The 16,926-nt window shown below is 41.6% G+C and overlaps 1 protein-coding gene across 1 annotated transcript in view; it reads left to right on the top strand.

Moving 5' to 3' along the window:
• Window positions 1-16,926, top strand: part of EML1 (EMAP like 1) — a 93,323-nt gene that overhangs the window by 10,636 nt on the left and 65,761 nt on the right. The window contains 1 exon segment of the mRNA XM_007455643.1: window positions 12,680-12,815. Within this exon segment, the coding sequence (XP_007455705.1) occupies window positions 12,680-12,815 (136 nt within the window).

Here is a 16,926-nt window from a genome sequence, read left to right as displayed (position 1 = left end):
GGTCTTTGTTCTCGAAATTTAGTGCAGTCTGATCAGCAAATGCATGTTGAACACCTTCTGTGTCAGCATCACAGGGGCTGCTGCCTTCGTGGCGCCCCCAGGCAATGGAGTGGACAGGAATAAACAATGTGAGGACAGCGGCAAAGCAGGGACCAGGGGAGCCCAGGAGGCTTGCCTGGCCTGGTTTGGTGGGCATGTAAGTGGGTGAGGCAGGTCCTGGCCCAGGTGCCAGAGAGAAGCTGGGGGCCAGGCATCTTCCATCGGCCCTTCCAGGCCCTTTCCTTACCCTCCTCCAGCCAGCTCTCTGCCCCAGCAGCTGAGCTGTGTGGACCACACCGCTCTCTGCTCCAGTGAGGTTTGAGCAGGGGATCCCTAGCTGGGGACTAGAAGGAGGGAGAGTGAGGTCAGAGGATCCACCCCCAACTCCTTCCACATGGGGGCCCTCGGCTTGGCTGTGTCCCCACCCCCTGGATGTAGCTGCTGCTCCCCCAGCAGCGGCTCTCCTCTTAGGGTCTGGTGACCTCCCTCCCCTTGGCCCTGCAGGCATGGGATTAGCTATAGCTATGCTGCTGTCAGCCTAGGAGACGGGGCAGTAAGCCTGGGGCTCGGTGTGGAGTCCAGTCCACTCCCCAAGCACACGGAGAAGGATCTAGGTGATGCCCCCTCCCAGCACGATGTGTGCACCCACTCTAAGTGGGGAAGTAAGACTAGCCCGCCTGAAACAACAGTCCGTAATCAGGCACTCAGTTGTGAGCTACAGACTGACGTGTGACAGAAGATCAGAGCGGGACAGCCAGGGCGGCCTGGGCTAACGAGGAGAGGCCCTTCGAAGCTGGAGGGTGGCACAGACCAGTGGTTCTCGAAGTGTCGTCCATAGAGCAGCAGCGGCAGCAACCCGGAAACTGGTTAGAAATGCAGAGTCTCAGGCTCTGCCCCAGACCTCCTGAATCTGGGGATGGGGCCCAGTGTTCTGTATTTTAACTCCAGGGGATTCTTCTCCACAGAAACAAGCTAAGGAGGTGGGAATGAGGCAGGATTTGCTTGTTGAGGGTGGGGGAGTGGATATTGGAGCGCCTGGGTGCGTGGTGGGAAAATCAGTGGAGAGAATGGGCTCTGATCACTGAGGTTGTAAAAGAGCAGAATGATAGCGAGTGGCCTGGAGGCGCAGGGGCCTGGGAGTCGGGGGACGTTGTTCTCTTCCCTCCCTCCTCTAGGCCCGGGTGTGAAATGGAGCTGGACCAGTCATGTTGTCCCAACTGGACAAGGTAACGCATTTCAAGTTGTTACCACTCTGCCTGGCGCCGGGCACTTGGAGCTGCCATCGTTTCAGCTTTTGCGTTTTAGTGGGTTCTGCTGACCTGTCACGTGGTGTAGCAGGTTGTCAGGAGCCGTTGGCGACCATGGATGAGGGATGTTTTTAAGGAGATTCGCCTGAACAGAACCGGCCAAGTGCGCTGGGAGACCAGCCCTCAGTTCTAGGAGCTGTGCTGGGGGAGCCACTGCAGAGATGGTAACATTGGAATGAAAGACGCCCAGCAAGCTGATAATGCATACTGTAGTCACTGCCTAGGGCCTCTGTTGTGAATTAGTACAAACATGAATCGATTCCCTCACAGTTCTGGAGACCAGATGCCTGAAGTCAGTGCCACTGGGCTGAAATCAGGGTGCTGGCAGCATTGTCCCTCCTGGAGGCTCTGAGGGAGAAACTGGTCCATACCTGTTGCCGGGCTTCGTGGCTGCTGTCTGTCCTTGGCTAGAGGATGTGCCACTCCAGTCTCTTGCCTCTGTCCTTAAGTGGCGAGCTCCTCCTTATGCATCTTCACCTGGGCCTCTTTTTTTCCCCTTAATTTATCTTATTGGAGTATAGTTGATTTACAATGTTGTGTTAATTTCTGCTGTACAGCAAAGGGATTCAGTTATTCATATACATACATTCTTTCTTTTTTTGTATTACTAGTCTTTTTTTTAACATCTTTATTGGAGTATAATTGCTTTACAATGGTGTGTTAGTTTCTGCTTTATAACAAAGTGAATCAGTTATACATACACATATGTCTCCATATCTCTTCCCTCTTGCGTCTCCCTCCCTCCCACCCTCCCTATCCCACCCCTCTAGGTGGTCACAAAGCACCGAGCTGATCTCCCTGTGCTATGCGGCTGCTTCCCACTAGCTATCTATTTTACGTTTGGTAGTGTATATATGTCAATGCCATTCTTTTTCATATTCTTTTCTGTATGGTTTATCACAGGATATTGAATATAGTTCCCTGTGCTATACAGTAGGACCTTGTTTATCCATTCTATATATAATAGTTTGCACCTGCTAATCCCAAACTCCCAATCCATCCCTCCCCCGCCCCTCCTTCCCTTGGCAAACACAAGTCTCCTCTATGTCTGTGAGTCTGTTTCTGTTTCGTAGATAAGTTTATTTGTGTCATATTTTAGATTCCACATATGAGTGATGTCATATGATATTTGTCTTTCTCTGTCTGACTTACTTCAGTTAGCATGATCATCTCTAGTTCCATCCATGTTGCTGGAAATGGCATTATTTCATTCTTTTTTATGGCTGAGTAGTATTCCATTATATGTACATATATACACATGGGCTTCTTAAAAGGAGACGAGTCATTGGATTCAGGGCCCACCCAAATCCAGTATGACCTCATCTTAACCAATTACATCTTCAAAGACACTGTTTCCTAATAAGGTTACATTCTGAGGTTCTGGGTGGACGTGAATTTCGGGGAGGACACTAACACAGTACATGTATTTTTTTTTAAAAAAGACAGAATGGAGACTGAAATGGTAGGTGAAGTAGGAAGAGGAGATAGAGATGAGGTGAGGATGGTATTTCTTCCTCCTTGGGAAGGGTCCTGTCCCGGCAGAGAGTGGACCTCAGCATGGGGAGCAGATTGTGTGTGTTAGGAAAGATTCAGGATCTCTGTTTTGGAACTGTGGTATTTTCACTGTGGAATATTAGCTCTGAGCACTGATCTAGGCCCTTGGCTGGAGCAGGTGTTCAGGGGATGAAGAAAGAGAGAGCTTGGAGAGAGTGGAGAAGGGTGTTCTGCTCTGGCTGGAGGGGCCTGACTGTGGCTTTTTAAACTCTCTTTCACAGTTAAAAAAAAAAAGGTAGTCTGGCCCTCAGCTTTAGGGACTGCAAAGTTTCAGTATATTAAAATTTTGACATTCTAGGCAGTTTTGTCACTCGTCGTGTTTTTAAGAGCCTGCACTGAGGTAGATTTAATTCTGGGATGAACAAAATAAATTCTGCTAGCATTTTAAAATAAACTTTTAATTTTAGAGTAGTTTTAGATTTACAGAAACGTTGCAGGCAGGATACAGACGGTTCCCGTATCTCCTGCACCCGGTTTCCCCTACTGTTAACATCTTATATTAGCATGGCACGTTTGTCACAACTAATGGGACGATATTGATACATTATTATCAGTCAAGGGGCATACTTTATTCAGATTTCCTTAGTTTATCCCTTACGTCCTTTTTTGGTCCCAGGATCCCATTTGGGATTATATTTAGTCATGGTGACTCCTTAGGCTCCTCTGAACTGGCAGTTTCTCACATCTTCCTTGCTATTGATGACCTTGACAGTTCTGAGGAGTACCGCTTGGGTCATCATTGGCTGTCCTTCAATTTGGGTTTGTGTGATGTTTTTCTCATGATCAGACTAGGGGTGGGTTTAGGGAGGAAGACCACAGAGGTAAGGTGCCATTCTCATCACATCTACCAAGGATGTGTACTGTGAACATGACTTAACCACTGTTGACGTTGACCGTGATCACCTGAGATGTGTTTGTCAGGTTTCTCCTTCTCGCCACACCTCCGCACTGCATGGTTTGGAAGGAAGTCACTACGCACAGCCCGCACGGAAGGAGTGGAGAATATGCTCCACCATCCCAAGGACAAAGTATCTACATAAATTATTCAGAATTCTTCTGCCTGGGGATTTGTCCTCCTCACGTGTTTATTCCATCGTGTATTTATATCAGTGCGGACCTGTGGATATTTATCTGATAGTTGGGGGTATAACCCAGTACTACTTTATTTATTCTGTCGCTCACATTGTTGCGGCTTTGGCTCTTCCCATTGGCTCCTGGGTCCCTTTGCCACACCCCCCATCAGTGTGGGTTCTGTGAGCACTTCCTTACTTCCTGGCACCATAAGATGCTCCAGGCTCATGTTGGACAGTCCCTGTCTCAGCCCTGGATTCAGGTGCTTCCCCAAGGAGCCCTGGTTCCTTTTGCTGTAGAATGGTATTAGGAACCCAGGTTTGGGCCCTGGGTCTCTCAGCAGACAGAGCTGGGACATAGATGTGTTTATACAACCCGTGTACACAGACTTACCTGTAATTACGTCTCTGTGTGTCTCTGCCTCTGTTAAGCTAGACATGAGTTCAGACTGATGTCTCCTCTTCTCCATTCCACCTGGTTCATTCTAGCCCTTCCCCCCTTGCTGGTCTGTAACCTCCCCCTCCAACAGTGAGAAGCCTGGCTCCTACCATATGGCCCTGTGGGAAACAACTTTACCAACTAGAATACAGTGCTTATGTGCAGTTCCTTTTGTAGTCTTCCAGTCTCTGCTCATTACCAGAATTACTTTGTCTGCACCTTTCCTCTCCACCCGCTTCCGTGAGGTTACTTTGCATGTTTGTAACGCAGTTAGATTCTTTTGTCACAGTCTGCATTCCATCATGCGGTTCCCCCATCTCCTTATTGACTATTATTGTATTTGCATGTATTAAGGTTCAGTCTTTGTGCTGTAAGGGTCTGTGGGTTTTGACAAATGCATAGCATCACACATCCACCACTACGATATCACACAAATGCATAGCATCACACATCCACCACTACGATTTACCACCCTGAAGAATCTCTGTGCTTCACCTAGTGACACCGCCCCCAGTCTCTGGCAACCACTGATCCACTTTCTTTTTTTTTTATTTTTTTTTTAACATCTTTATTGGGGTATAATTGCTTTACAATGGTGTGTTAGTTTCTGCTTTATAACAGAGTGAGTCAGTTATACATATATATATGTTCCCATATCTCTTCCCTCTTTGTCTCCCTCCCTCCCACCCTCCCTATCCCACCCCTCCAGACAGCCACAAAGAACCGAGCCGGTTTCCCTGTGCCATGCGGCTGCTTCCCACTGGCTATCTACCTTACGTTTGTTAGTATATATATGTCCATGTCTCTCTCTCGCCCTAACACACCTCACCCTTCCCCCTCCCCATATCCTCAAGTCTGTTCTCCAGTAGGTCTCTGTCTTTATTCCTGTTTTACCCCTAGGTTCTTCATAACATTTTTTTTTCTTAAATTCCATATATATGTGTTAGCATACGGTATTTGTCCTTCTCTTTCTGACTTACTTCACTCCGTATGACAGACTCTAGATCTATCCACCTCATTACAAATAGCTCAATTTCGTTTCTTTTTATGGCTGAGTAATATTCCATTGTATATATGTGCCACATCTTCTTTATCCATTCATCCGACGACGGGCACTTAGGTTGTTTCCATCTCCGGGCTATTGTAAATAGAGCTGCAATGAACATTTTGGTACATGACTCTTTCTGAATTCTGGTTTCCTCAGGGTATATACCTAGTAGTGGGATTGCTGGGTCATATGGTAGTTCTATTTGTAGTTTTTTAAGGAACCTCCATACTGTTCTCCATAGTGGCTGAACCAATTCACATTCCCACCAGCAGTGCAAGAGTGTTCCCTTTTCTCCACACCCTCTCCAGCATTTATTGTTTCTAGATTTTTTGATGATGGCCATTCTGACTGGTGTGAGATGATATCTCATTGTAGTTTTGATTTGCATTTCTCTAATGATTAATGATGTTGAGCATTCTTTCATGTGTTTGTTGGCAGTCTGTATATCTTCTTTGGAGAAATGTCTATTTAGGTCTTCTGCCCATTTTTGGATTGGGTTGTTTATTTTTTTGTTATTGAGCTGCATGAGCTGCCTGTAAATTTTAGAGATTAATCCTTTGTCAGTTGATTCATTTGCAAATATTTTCTCCCATTCTGAGGGCTGTCTTTTGGTCTTGTTTATGGTTTCCTTTGCTGTGCAAAAGCTTTGAAGTTTCATTAGGTCCCATTTGTTTATTTTTGTTTTTATCTCCATTACTCTAGGAGATGGGTCAAGAAGGATCTTGCTGTGATTTATGTCATAGAGTGTTCTGCCTATGTTTTCCTCTAAGAGTTTGATAGTTTCTGGCCTTACATTTAGGTCTTTAATCCATTTTGAGCTTATTTTTGTGTATGGTGTTAGGGAGTGATCTAATCTCATACTTTTACATGTACCTATCCAATTTTCCCAGCACCACTTATTGAAGAGGCTGTCCTTTCTCCACTGTATATTCCTGCCACCTTTATCAAAGATAAGGTGACCATATGTGCATGGGTTTATCTCTGGGCTTTCTATCCTATTCCATTGATCTATCTTTCTGTTTTTGTGCCAGTACCATACTGTCTTGATTACTGTAGCTTTGTAGTATAGTCTGAAGTCAGGCAGCCTGATTCCTCCAGCTCCATTTTTTGTTCTCAAGATTGCTTTGGCTATTCGGGGTCTTTTGTGTTTCCATACAAATTGTGAAATTTTTTGTTCTAGTTCTGTGAAAAATGCCAGTGGTAGTTTGATAGGGATTGCATTGAATCTATAGATTGCTTTGGGAAGTAGAGTCATTTTCACAATGTTGATTCTTCCAATCCAAGAACATGGTATATCTCTCCATCTGTTTGTATCATCTTTAATTTCTTTCATCAGTGTCTTATAATTTTCTGCATACAGGTCTTTTGTCTCCTTAGGTAGGTTTATTCCTAGATATTTTATTCTTTTTGTTGCAATGGTAAATGGGAGTGTTTTCTTGATTTCACTTTCAGATTTTTCATCATTAGTATATAGGAATGCCAGAGATTTCTGTGCATTAATTTTGTATCCTGCTACTTTACCAAATTCATTGATTAGCTCTAGTAGTTTTCTGGTAGCATCTTTAGGATTCTCTATGTATAGTATCATGTCATCTGCAAACAGTGACAGCTTTACTTCTTCTTTTCCGATTTGGATTCCTTTTATTTCCTTTTCTTCTCTGATTGCTGTGGCTAAAACTTCCAAAACTATGTTGAATAAGAGTGGTGAGAGTGGGCAACCTTGTCTTGTTCCTGACCTTAGTGGAAATGCTTTCAGTTTTTCGCCATTGAGGATGATGTTGGCTGTGGGCTTGTCATATACGGCCTTTATTATATTGAGGAAAGTTCCCTCTACACCTACTTTCTGCAGGGTTTTTATCATAAATGGGTGTTGAATTTTGTCAAAAGCTTTCTCTGCATCTATTGAGATGATCATATGGTTTTTCTCCTTCAATTTGTTAATATGGTTAATCACATTGATAGATTTGCGTATATTGAAGAATCCTTGCATTCCTGGAATAAACCCCACTTGATCATGGTGTATGATCCTTTTAATGTGCTGTTGGATTCTGTTTGCTAGTATTTTGTTGAGGATTTTTGCATCTATGTTCATCAGTGATATTGGCCTGTAGTTTTCTTTCTTTGTGACATCCTTGTCTGGTTTTGGTATCAAGGTGATGGTGGCCTCGTAGAATGAGTTTGGGAGTGTTCCTCCCTCTGCTATATTTTGGAAGAGTTTGAGAAGAATAGGTGTTAGCTCTTCTCTAAATGTTTGATAGAATTCGCCTGTGAAGCCATCTGGTCCTGGGCTTTTGTTTGTTGGAAGATTTTTAATCACAGTTTCAATTTCAGTGTTTGTGATTGGTCTGTTCATATTTTCTATTTCTTCCTGATTCAGTCTTGGCAGTTTGTGCATTTCTAAGAATTTGTCCATTTCTTCCAGATTGTCCATTTTATTGGCATAGAGTTGCTTGTAGTAATCCCTCATGATTTTTTGTATTTCTGCAGTGTCAGTTGTTACTTCTCCTTTTTCATTTCTGATTCTATTGATTTGAGTCTTCTCCCTTATTTTCTTGATGAGTCTGGCTAATGGTTTATCAATTTTGTTAATCTTCTCAAAGAACCAGCTTTTAGTTTTATTGATCTTTGCTATTGTTTCCTTCATTTCTTTTTCATTTATTTCTGATCTGATTTTTATGATTTCTTTCCTTCTGCTAACTCTGGGGTTTTTTTGTTCTTCTTTCTCTAATTGCTTGAGGTGCAAGGTTAGGTTTGCCTTATGTATTGTGGTGCTCCTATGTTGGGTGCATAAATATTTACAATTGTTATCTCTTCTTCTTGGATCGATCCCTTAATCATTATGTAGTGTCCTTCTTTGTCTCTTCTGATAGTCCTTATTTTAAAGTCTATTTTGTCTGATATGAGAATTGCTACTCCAGCTTTCTTTTGGTTTCCATTTGCATGGAATATCTTTTTCCATCCCCTTACTTTCAGTCTGTATGTGTCTTGTAGACAGCATATATATGGGTCTTGTTTTTGTATCCATTCAGCCAATCTGTGTCTTTTGGGACAGCATTTAGTCCCAAATGTGGGAGCATTTAGTCCATTTACATTTAAGGTAATTATCGATATGTATGTTCCTATTCCCATTTTCTAAATTGTTTTGGGTTCGTTATTATAGGACTTTTCCTTCTCTTGTGTTTTTGTCTAGAGAAGTTCCTTTAGCATTTGTTGTAAAGCTGGTTTGGTGGTGCTGAACTCTCTCAGCTTTTGCTTGTCTGTAAAGGTTTTAATTTCTCCATCAAATCTGAATGAGATCCTTGCTGGGTAGAGTAATCTTGGTTGCAGGTTTTTCTCCTTCATCACTTTCAGTATGTCCTGCCACTCCCTTCTGGCTTGTAGAGTTTCTGCTGAGAGATCAGCTGTTAACCTTATGGGGATTCCCTTGTGTGTTATTTGTTGTTTTTCCCTTGCTGCTTTTAATATGCTTTCTTTGTATTTAGTTTTTGACAGTTTGATTAATATGTGTCTTGGCGTATTTCTCCTTGAATTTATCCTGTATGGGACTCTCTGTGCTTCCTGGACTTGATTAACGATTTCCTTTCCCATATTAGGGAAGTTTTCAACTATAATCTCTTCAAATATTTTCTCAGTCCCTTTCTTTTTCTCTTCTTCTTCTGGAACCCCTATAATTCGAATGTTGGTGCGTTTAATGTTGTCCCAGAGGTCTCTGAGACTGTCCTCAGTTCTTTTCATTCTTTTTTCTTTATTCTGCTCTGCAGTAGTTATTTCCACTATTTTATCTTCCAGGTCACTTATCCGTTCTTCTGCCTCATTTATTCTGCTATTGATCCCATCTAGAGTATTTTTCATTTCATTTATTGTGTTGTTCATCATTGTCTGTTTCATCTTTATTTCTTCTAGGTCCTTGTTAACTGCTTCTTGCATTTTGTCCATTCTATTTCCAAGATTTTGGATCATCTTTACTATCATTATTCTGAACTCTTTTTCAGGTAGACTGCCTATTTCCTCTTCATTTGTTAGGTCTGGTGGGTTTTTATCCTGCTCCTTCATCTGCTGTGTGTTTTTCTGTCTTCTCATTTTGCTTATCTTACTGTGATTGGGTTCACCTTTTTGCAGGCTGCAAGTTCGTAGCTCCCGTTGTTTTTGATGTCTGTCTCCAGTGGCTAAGGTTGGTTCAGTGGGTTGTGTAGGCTTCCTGGTGGAGGGGACTAGTGGCTGTGTTGTGGTGTATGAGGCTAGATCTTGTCTCTCTAGTGGGCAGGTCCACGTCTGGTGGTGTGTTTTGGGGTGTCTGTGGACTTATTATGATTTTAGGCAGCCTCTCTGCTAGTGGGTGGGGTTGTGTTCCTGTTTTGCTATATGGTTGGCATAGGTTGTCCAGCACTGTAGCTTGCTGGTCGTTGAGTGAAGCTGGGTGCTGGTGTTGAGATGGAGATCTCTGGGAGATTTTCGCCGTTTGATATTATGTGGGGCTGGGAGGTCTCTTCTTGACGAGTGTTCTGAAGTTGGCTCTCCCACCTCAGAGGCAGAGTCCTGACTCCTGGCTGGAGCAGCAAGAGCCTTTCATCCACTCGGCTCAGAATAAAAGGGAGAGAAAGTAGAGAGAATTAGTAGAAGTAGGAGGAAATAGGAAAGAAAGAAAGAAAGAAAGAAAGGAGGGAAGGAAGAAAGAATGGAGGGAAGGAAGAAAGAAAGAAAGAAGAAAAGAAAGGAAGAAGGCAAGAAGGAAAGAAAGGAGGGAGGGAGGGAGGAGGGAAGGAAGGAAGGAATGAGGGAAGGAAGGAAAAAATACAGAAAGAAAGAAGATACAGTAAAATAAAATAAAGTATAATAAAGTTATTGAATTAAAAAAATAATTATTTAGAGGAAAAAAAAAAGGGAAGGATAGAACCTTAGGACAAATGGTGGAAGCAAAGTTATAGAGACAAAATCTTACATAGAAGCATACACATATACCCTCACAAAAAGAGGTAAAGTGGAAAAAATCATAAAACTTGCTCTCCAAGTCCACCTCCTCAATTTGGGACGATTCGTTGTCTCAAAAAGGGAAGGAAGGAAGGAAAGATAGAAAGAAGGTAAAGTATAATAGAGTTCTTTAAATTAAAATTAATTATTAAGAAAAAAATTAAAAAAAAAAATGGTCGGATAGAACGCTGGGACAAATGGTGGAAGCAAACCTATACAGACAAGATCTCACACAGAAGCATACACATACACATTCACAAAAAGAGGAAAAGGGGAAAAAATCATAGATCTTGCTCTAGAAGTCCGCCTCCTCAATTTGGGATGATTCGCTGTCTATTCATGTATTCCACAGAGGCAGGGTACATCAAATTGATTGTGTAGCTTTAATCCGCTGTTTCTGAGGCTGCTGGGAGAGATTTCCCTTTTTCTTCTTTGTTCTCACAGCTCACAGGGGCTCAGCTTTCGACTTGGCCCTGCCTCTGCGTGTAGGTCGCTGGAGGGCGTCTGCTTTTTGCTCAGACAGGACGGCGTTAAAGGAGCCGCTGACTCGGGGGCTCTGGCGCTCTCAGGCCGGGGGCAGGGAGGGGCACGGAGTGCGGAGCGGTCCTGCGGCGGCAGAAGTCGGCGTGACGTTGCCCCAGCCTGAGGCCCGCCGTGTGTTCTCCCTGAGAAATTGTCCCTGGATCCCGGGAACCTGGCAGTGGCGGGCTGCACAGGCTCCCCGGAAGAGGGGTGGGGGCAGTGACCTGTGCTCACACACAGGCCCCTTGGTGGCGGCAGCAGCAGCCTTAGCGTCTCCCGCCCGTCTCTGGTTTCCGAGCTTTTAGCCGCGGCTCGCGCGCGTCTCTGGAGCTCCTTTAGGCAGCGCTCTTGCCCGTCTCTGAGGTCCGTGCTTTTAGCCGCGGCTCGCGCCCGTCTCTGGAGCTCCTTTAGGCAGCGCTCTTAAAACCCCTCTCCTCGCGCACCAGGAAACACAGAGGCAAGAAAAAGTCTCTTGCCTCCTCAGCAGTTGCAGCCTTTTCCCCGGACTCCCTCCCCACTAGCCGTGGCGCACTCTGATCCACTTTCTGTCTCTATAGTTTAAACTTTTGTAGAATGTCACTTTAAATGGAATCTTGCAGTATATAGCCTCTCAGACTGGCTCCTTTCACTTGGCAATATGAATTTAAGACTCAACCATGGTTGTGTGGATTGGTTCATTCCTGTCATCACTGAATCCTATTCCATTGTCTGGATGGACCACAGTTTGTTTATCCATCACCAATTGAAGGACATCTTGGTTGCTTCCAGTTTTCACAGTTATAAATAAAGCTGCTACAAATATTAAATGAAAGTTTTGTGTAGATATAAGTTTTCAAATCATTTGGCTTAATACTTAGTGTAAGCACAATTACTGGATCCTGTGGTAAAATTTATAAGCCTCAACTTTGTAAGAAACTGCCAAACTGTCTTCCAAAGTGGCTGTACTATTTTGCATTCCCACCAGTAATGAAGGAGAGGTCCTATTGCTCTGCATCCTGGCCAGTAGTTGGTATGTTGTCTGTGTTTTGGATTTTAGCCATCCTAATAGGTGTAATAGAGATATCTCATTATTGTTTTAATTTGCATTTCCCTAATGATAAAAGATGTTGAGCATCTTTTCATATGCTTGTTTGCCATCTGTATATATTCTTTGGTGAGGTTTCTGTTCAGATCTTTTGCACATTTTTTAAATTGGGCTATTCATTTTCTTATTGTTGAATTTTAAGAGTTCTTTTTATATTCTGTATGTAAGTCCTTTATCAGATATGTGATTTGCAAATATTTCCCCCAGTCTATAAGTTGTCTTTTCATCCTCCTAATGATGTCTTTTACAGAGCAAAAGTTTTTTTGTTGTTGTTTTAATTTTAATGAGGTCCAGGCTATCAATTTTTCCTTTCATGGATGTGCTTTTGGTATTGTATCTAAAAACCCATCACCAAACCCAGGGTCACACAGATTCTTCTCCTATATTTTCATCCAGAAGTTTATAGTTTTGCATTTCACACATAGGCCCGTGGTCCCTTCTGAGTTAATTTTTGTGTAAGGCCTGAGGTTGGTGTCTGGGTTCATTGTTTCAGCGCCATTGTTGAAAAGCTCCGTTGTCTTTGCACCTTTGTCGATTCTGCTAGCATTTGAAATGGATGTCCTTTTTCTTTCTACATTATCTTAAGTCCTGTAAGGAGTTCCCTTGAAAAGGCGAAAGTTCTGATTGCCTTTTCTGCTTGTCTTACAGCAAGACCACTGGTGCAGACCTTGCCTTTAAGAACCACCGTCAACAACGGCACTGTGGTACCAAAGAAAGCCAGTGGCTCCCTGCCAACCACTTCGGGGGCCAGGAAAGAAACCACTGTACCTGCCACAGCCAAAAGGTAGGCGAGAAGTGCCTTACATGAACTCTGAAAGCAGTTCTGGTTCAGATGCTAAAATAAGTATTACTCTTTTATATGACACTTTAATAAAATTTCTCCTTTGAGTTAAAGCTTATAAAAGCACAATATTTGGTGTGTTGCCAAAAAAGGAACCATGTCGATTTATTAGTCTGCGTTTTTTTAGTTGTAATCATATAGTCTTTGAAATCTCATTCACTAAAGCCGCAGTGCACCATTTTGTGTTTTTACTTAAACTTCTCTTTTGAAAAAACAAGTGGGAGTATATAACCTATATAAAAAATGAATATGCTTGGAATATAGCAAAATTCAGATTGCTGTACTGAGCTTAAATTTTTATCAGTAAAATTTGGATAAGCTCGTACTTTTAAATGATGCCTAACAGTGGAGCTTCAGATGTTTATGTTTGTCAGATAGAGCATAGGTTGCTCTTAATTTTCTATAATTTCATAGTTGTCATATTAAAATTGTATATTTTATATGCCAGGCCAGTTTTCTAAATTTTTATGCCCTAAAAAACTGAAATATCTGGTAGTAATATAGCATAGAAAACGTTAAAGAAATTCTTTCTGCAATGCTACCTCATGGGCTTGTTAGAAGAACTCGTAAAGTTCATTAAAATGCTAACTTGCTTTATGTGCACTGGGGATTCTGGGTGTGAGTATGCTCTGCGGTGTGCTGGGATACCCATTGGGCTGGTGAGAGTAGATTTGATGCTGCATTGTGACTCGGAATGAAAATGTAACAATCCTGTCTTATCTTTTAAATATATAGTGTTTATACATAAAGTCTTATCCTTCACCAAGCAAATTTGCATTGTGTTTCATCAGATAGAGTTTCATGTACTTATTGTTTGTGAATTTTAAGAAAATTGGTTTTGCAGGGCTTTTTAGAACTTTAAAATGAAATTCTCAGCCTCGTTTCATACCTTTTTAATACTTCTTTGAATCATTCATTTATAATCAACATGAAATGACCTTCTGGATTCTAATTGGCAGCAATAGATATGGACTGTCGTTTATTCATCTAGATGTTATAAGATTGACAGACTGACTTTTTAAGTTTCAGGTTGCTATCTGTTACCATTTCTTTCTTCTTTTTTTTTTAATTGTGGTAAAAACCACATCACATTAAATTTACCACCTTAACCATTTTTAAGTGTGCAGTTCAGTAGTGTCAAGTATATTCTCATTGTTGTACAGCAGATCTCCAGAACTTTTTCGTCTTGCAGAACTGAAACTATTTATTGGCCAAAAAGTTCGTTCGGATTTTCCCTTAAGGTGGGAAGGAAAAACCAGAACGAACTTTTTGGCCAACCCAATATATCTCTTCAACAGTATATCCTCCTCAGAGCCCTTGGTGACCACCTTTTTCTTTTCTGTTTCTATGATTTGACTACATTAAATACTTCATATGAGTGGAATCATGCAGTATTTGTCCTTTCGTGGCTGACTTATTTCACTTAACATAATATCATCAAGGTTCATTCATACTGTAGCATGTGGCAGTATTTCCTTTTTTTTTTAAGTGGCTTTGTATTTTCTTTATTAGGCTGCACTAGGTCTTAGTTGCAGCTTGTGGGATCTTCATTGCGGCACGCATGATCTTTTAGTTGCAGCATGCGGGATCTTTAGCTGTGGCATGCCGACTCTTAGTTGCAGCATGCATGCAGGATCTAGTTCCCCCACCAGGGATCGAACCCGGGCCCCCTGCACAGGGAACGTGGAGTCTTACCCACTGGACCACCAGGGAAGTCCCAGGATTTTCTTCTTTTTTAAGTCTATATAACAGTCCGTTGTGCGTATATACCACCTTTTCTTTTCTTTTTTTTTTTTTTTTGCGGTACACGGGCCTCTCACTGTTGTGGCCTCCCGCGTTGCAGAGCACAGGCTCCGGCAGCGGCCATGGCTCACGGGCCCAGCCGCTCCGCGGCATGTGGGATCTTCCCGGACCGGGGCACGAACCCGTGTCCCCTGCATCGGCAGGCAGACTCTCAACCACTGCGCCACCAGGGAAGCCCAGTATACCACCTTTTCTTTATCCATTCATGTCGATGGATGTTAGGGTTTCTTCCAACTCTTGGCTATTTTGAATAATGCTGCAATCAACATAGGTGTGCAGATATCTCTTTGAGATCCTGCTTTGAATTCTTTTGGATATATACTCAGAAGTGGGATTGCTGAGTCATATGGTAATTCTATTTTTAATTTTTTAAGGAACCTCCATAATGTTTTCCGTAATGACTGCGCCATTTTACATTCCCACTAACAGCGCACAAGGGTTCCAATTTCTCCTCATCCTTGCCCACATTTGTTATTTTCTGTTCTTGATAGTGGCCATTCTAATGGGTGTGAGGTGATATCTCATTATGGTTTTCATTTGCATTTCTCTTATTATTAGTGATGTTGAGCATCTTTTTCATATGCTTGTTGGCAATTTGTATATATCTTTTGGAAAATTTTCTATTCAAGTCCTTTTCCAATTTTTAATTGGGTTATTCATTTTTTTGTTGTTGAATTGTAGGAGTTCCTTGTATATTCTGGATATTAATCCCTTACCAGATACATGATTCGCAAATATTTTCTCCTATTCCATACATTGCTTTCTCACTCTGTTGATAGTTTCCTTTGCACAGAAGTTTTTAAGTTTGATGCAGTCCCATTTGTTTATTTTTACATTTGGTGTCATATCCAAGAAATAATTGCTATGTCCTAAAGCTTTCCCCCTATGTTTTCTTCTAGGAGTTTCATAGTTCTAGGTCTTTAACACATTTCAAGTTAATTTTTGTATGTAGCATAAGGTAAGGGTCCAACTTCATTCTTTTGCATGTGAATGTCCAGTTTTCCCTATACCCTTTGTTGATGAAACTGACTTTCCCCCTTGTGTAGTATTGGCACCTTTGCTGAAAATCATTTGCCCATACATGCAAGGGATTATTTCTGGGCTCTCTATCCTGTTCCATTGGTCTATATTATCTGTCTTTATTCCAGTACCACACTGTCTTGATTACTGTTACTTTGTAGTATGTTTTGAAATCAGGAAATGTGAGTCCTCCAATTTTGTTCTTTTTCAAGATGGTTTTGGCTATTTGGGGTCCCTTTAGATTCCATATGAATTTTAGGATTTTTTTTTTTCTATTTCTACAAAAAATGCCCTTGGTATTTTGATAGGGATTGCATTGAATCTATAAATCACTTTGGGTAGTGTAGACATTTTAACATATTAAGTCTTCCAATCCCACAAAAATAGGATGACTTTCCATTTATTTGTATCTTCTTTGATTTCTTTCAGCAGTGTTTTGTAGTTTTCTGTCTACAAGTCTTTCACCTCTTTGGTTAAGTTTATTCCTAAGTAGTTTGTCCTTTTTGATGCTGTCATAAATGGGATTATTTTCTGAATTTCCTTTTCAGATTAGTCATTGTTAGTGAATAGAAATACAACTGATTTCTGTGTTTTGGTTTTTGTATCCTGCTACTTTGGTGAAATTATTAGTTTTAACAGTTTTTTTGTGGGATCTTTAGGGTTTTCCCTAAGATCATGTCATCTGCAAACAGAGATAGTTTTACTTCTTCCTTTCCAACGTGGATGCCTTTTATTTTTTTACATGTCTTATTGCTTTGGCTAGGACTTCCAGTACTGTGTTCAACAGTGATGAGAGTGAGTATCCTTGCCTTGTTCCTGGCCTTAGGAGAAAAGCTTTCACCACTGAGTGTTTCACCATTGAGTATGAGTTCACTGTGGGCTTTTCATATATGGTTTTTACTATGTTGAGGTAGTTTTCTTCTATTCCTAGTTTGAGTGTTTTTATCATGAGGGGTGTTGAGTTTTGTCAAGTGCTTTTTCTGCATCAATTTAGATGATCATGTGGTTTTTGTCTTTCATTCTCTTAATGTGATGTACAGTATTATATCGATTTTCTTATCTTGAACCATCCTTGCATTGCAGGTGTAAATCCCACTTGGTCATGGTGTATAATCCTTTTAATGTGCTGTTAAATTCAGTTTGGTAGCATTTTGTTGATTTTTGCATCATTATTTATCAGAGTTATTGGCGTGTATTTTTTCTTGTTGTGTCTTTTTTTTTTTTTTTTTTT

The sequence above is a fragment of the Lipotes vexillifer genome, unplaced genomic scaffold (genome assembly GCF_000442215.2).
Source record: "Lipotes vexillifer unplaced genomic scaffold, Lipotes_vexillifer_v1.1 scaffold584, whole genome shotgun sequence".
Taxonomy (NCBI): Eukaryota; Metazoa; Chordata; class Mammalia; order Artiodactyla; family Lipotidae; genus Lipotes; species Lipotes vexillifer.
This window is presented reverse-complemented; position numbering and strand designations above follow the sequence as displayed.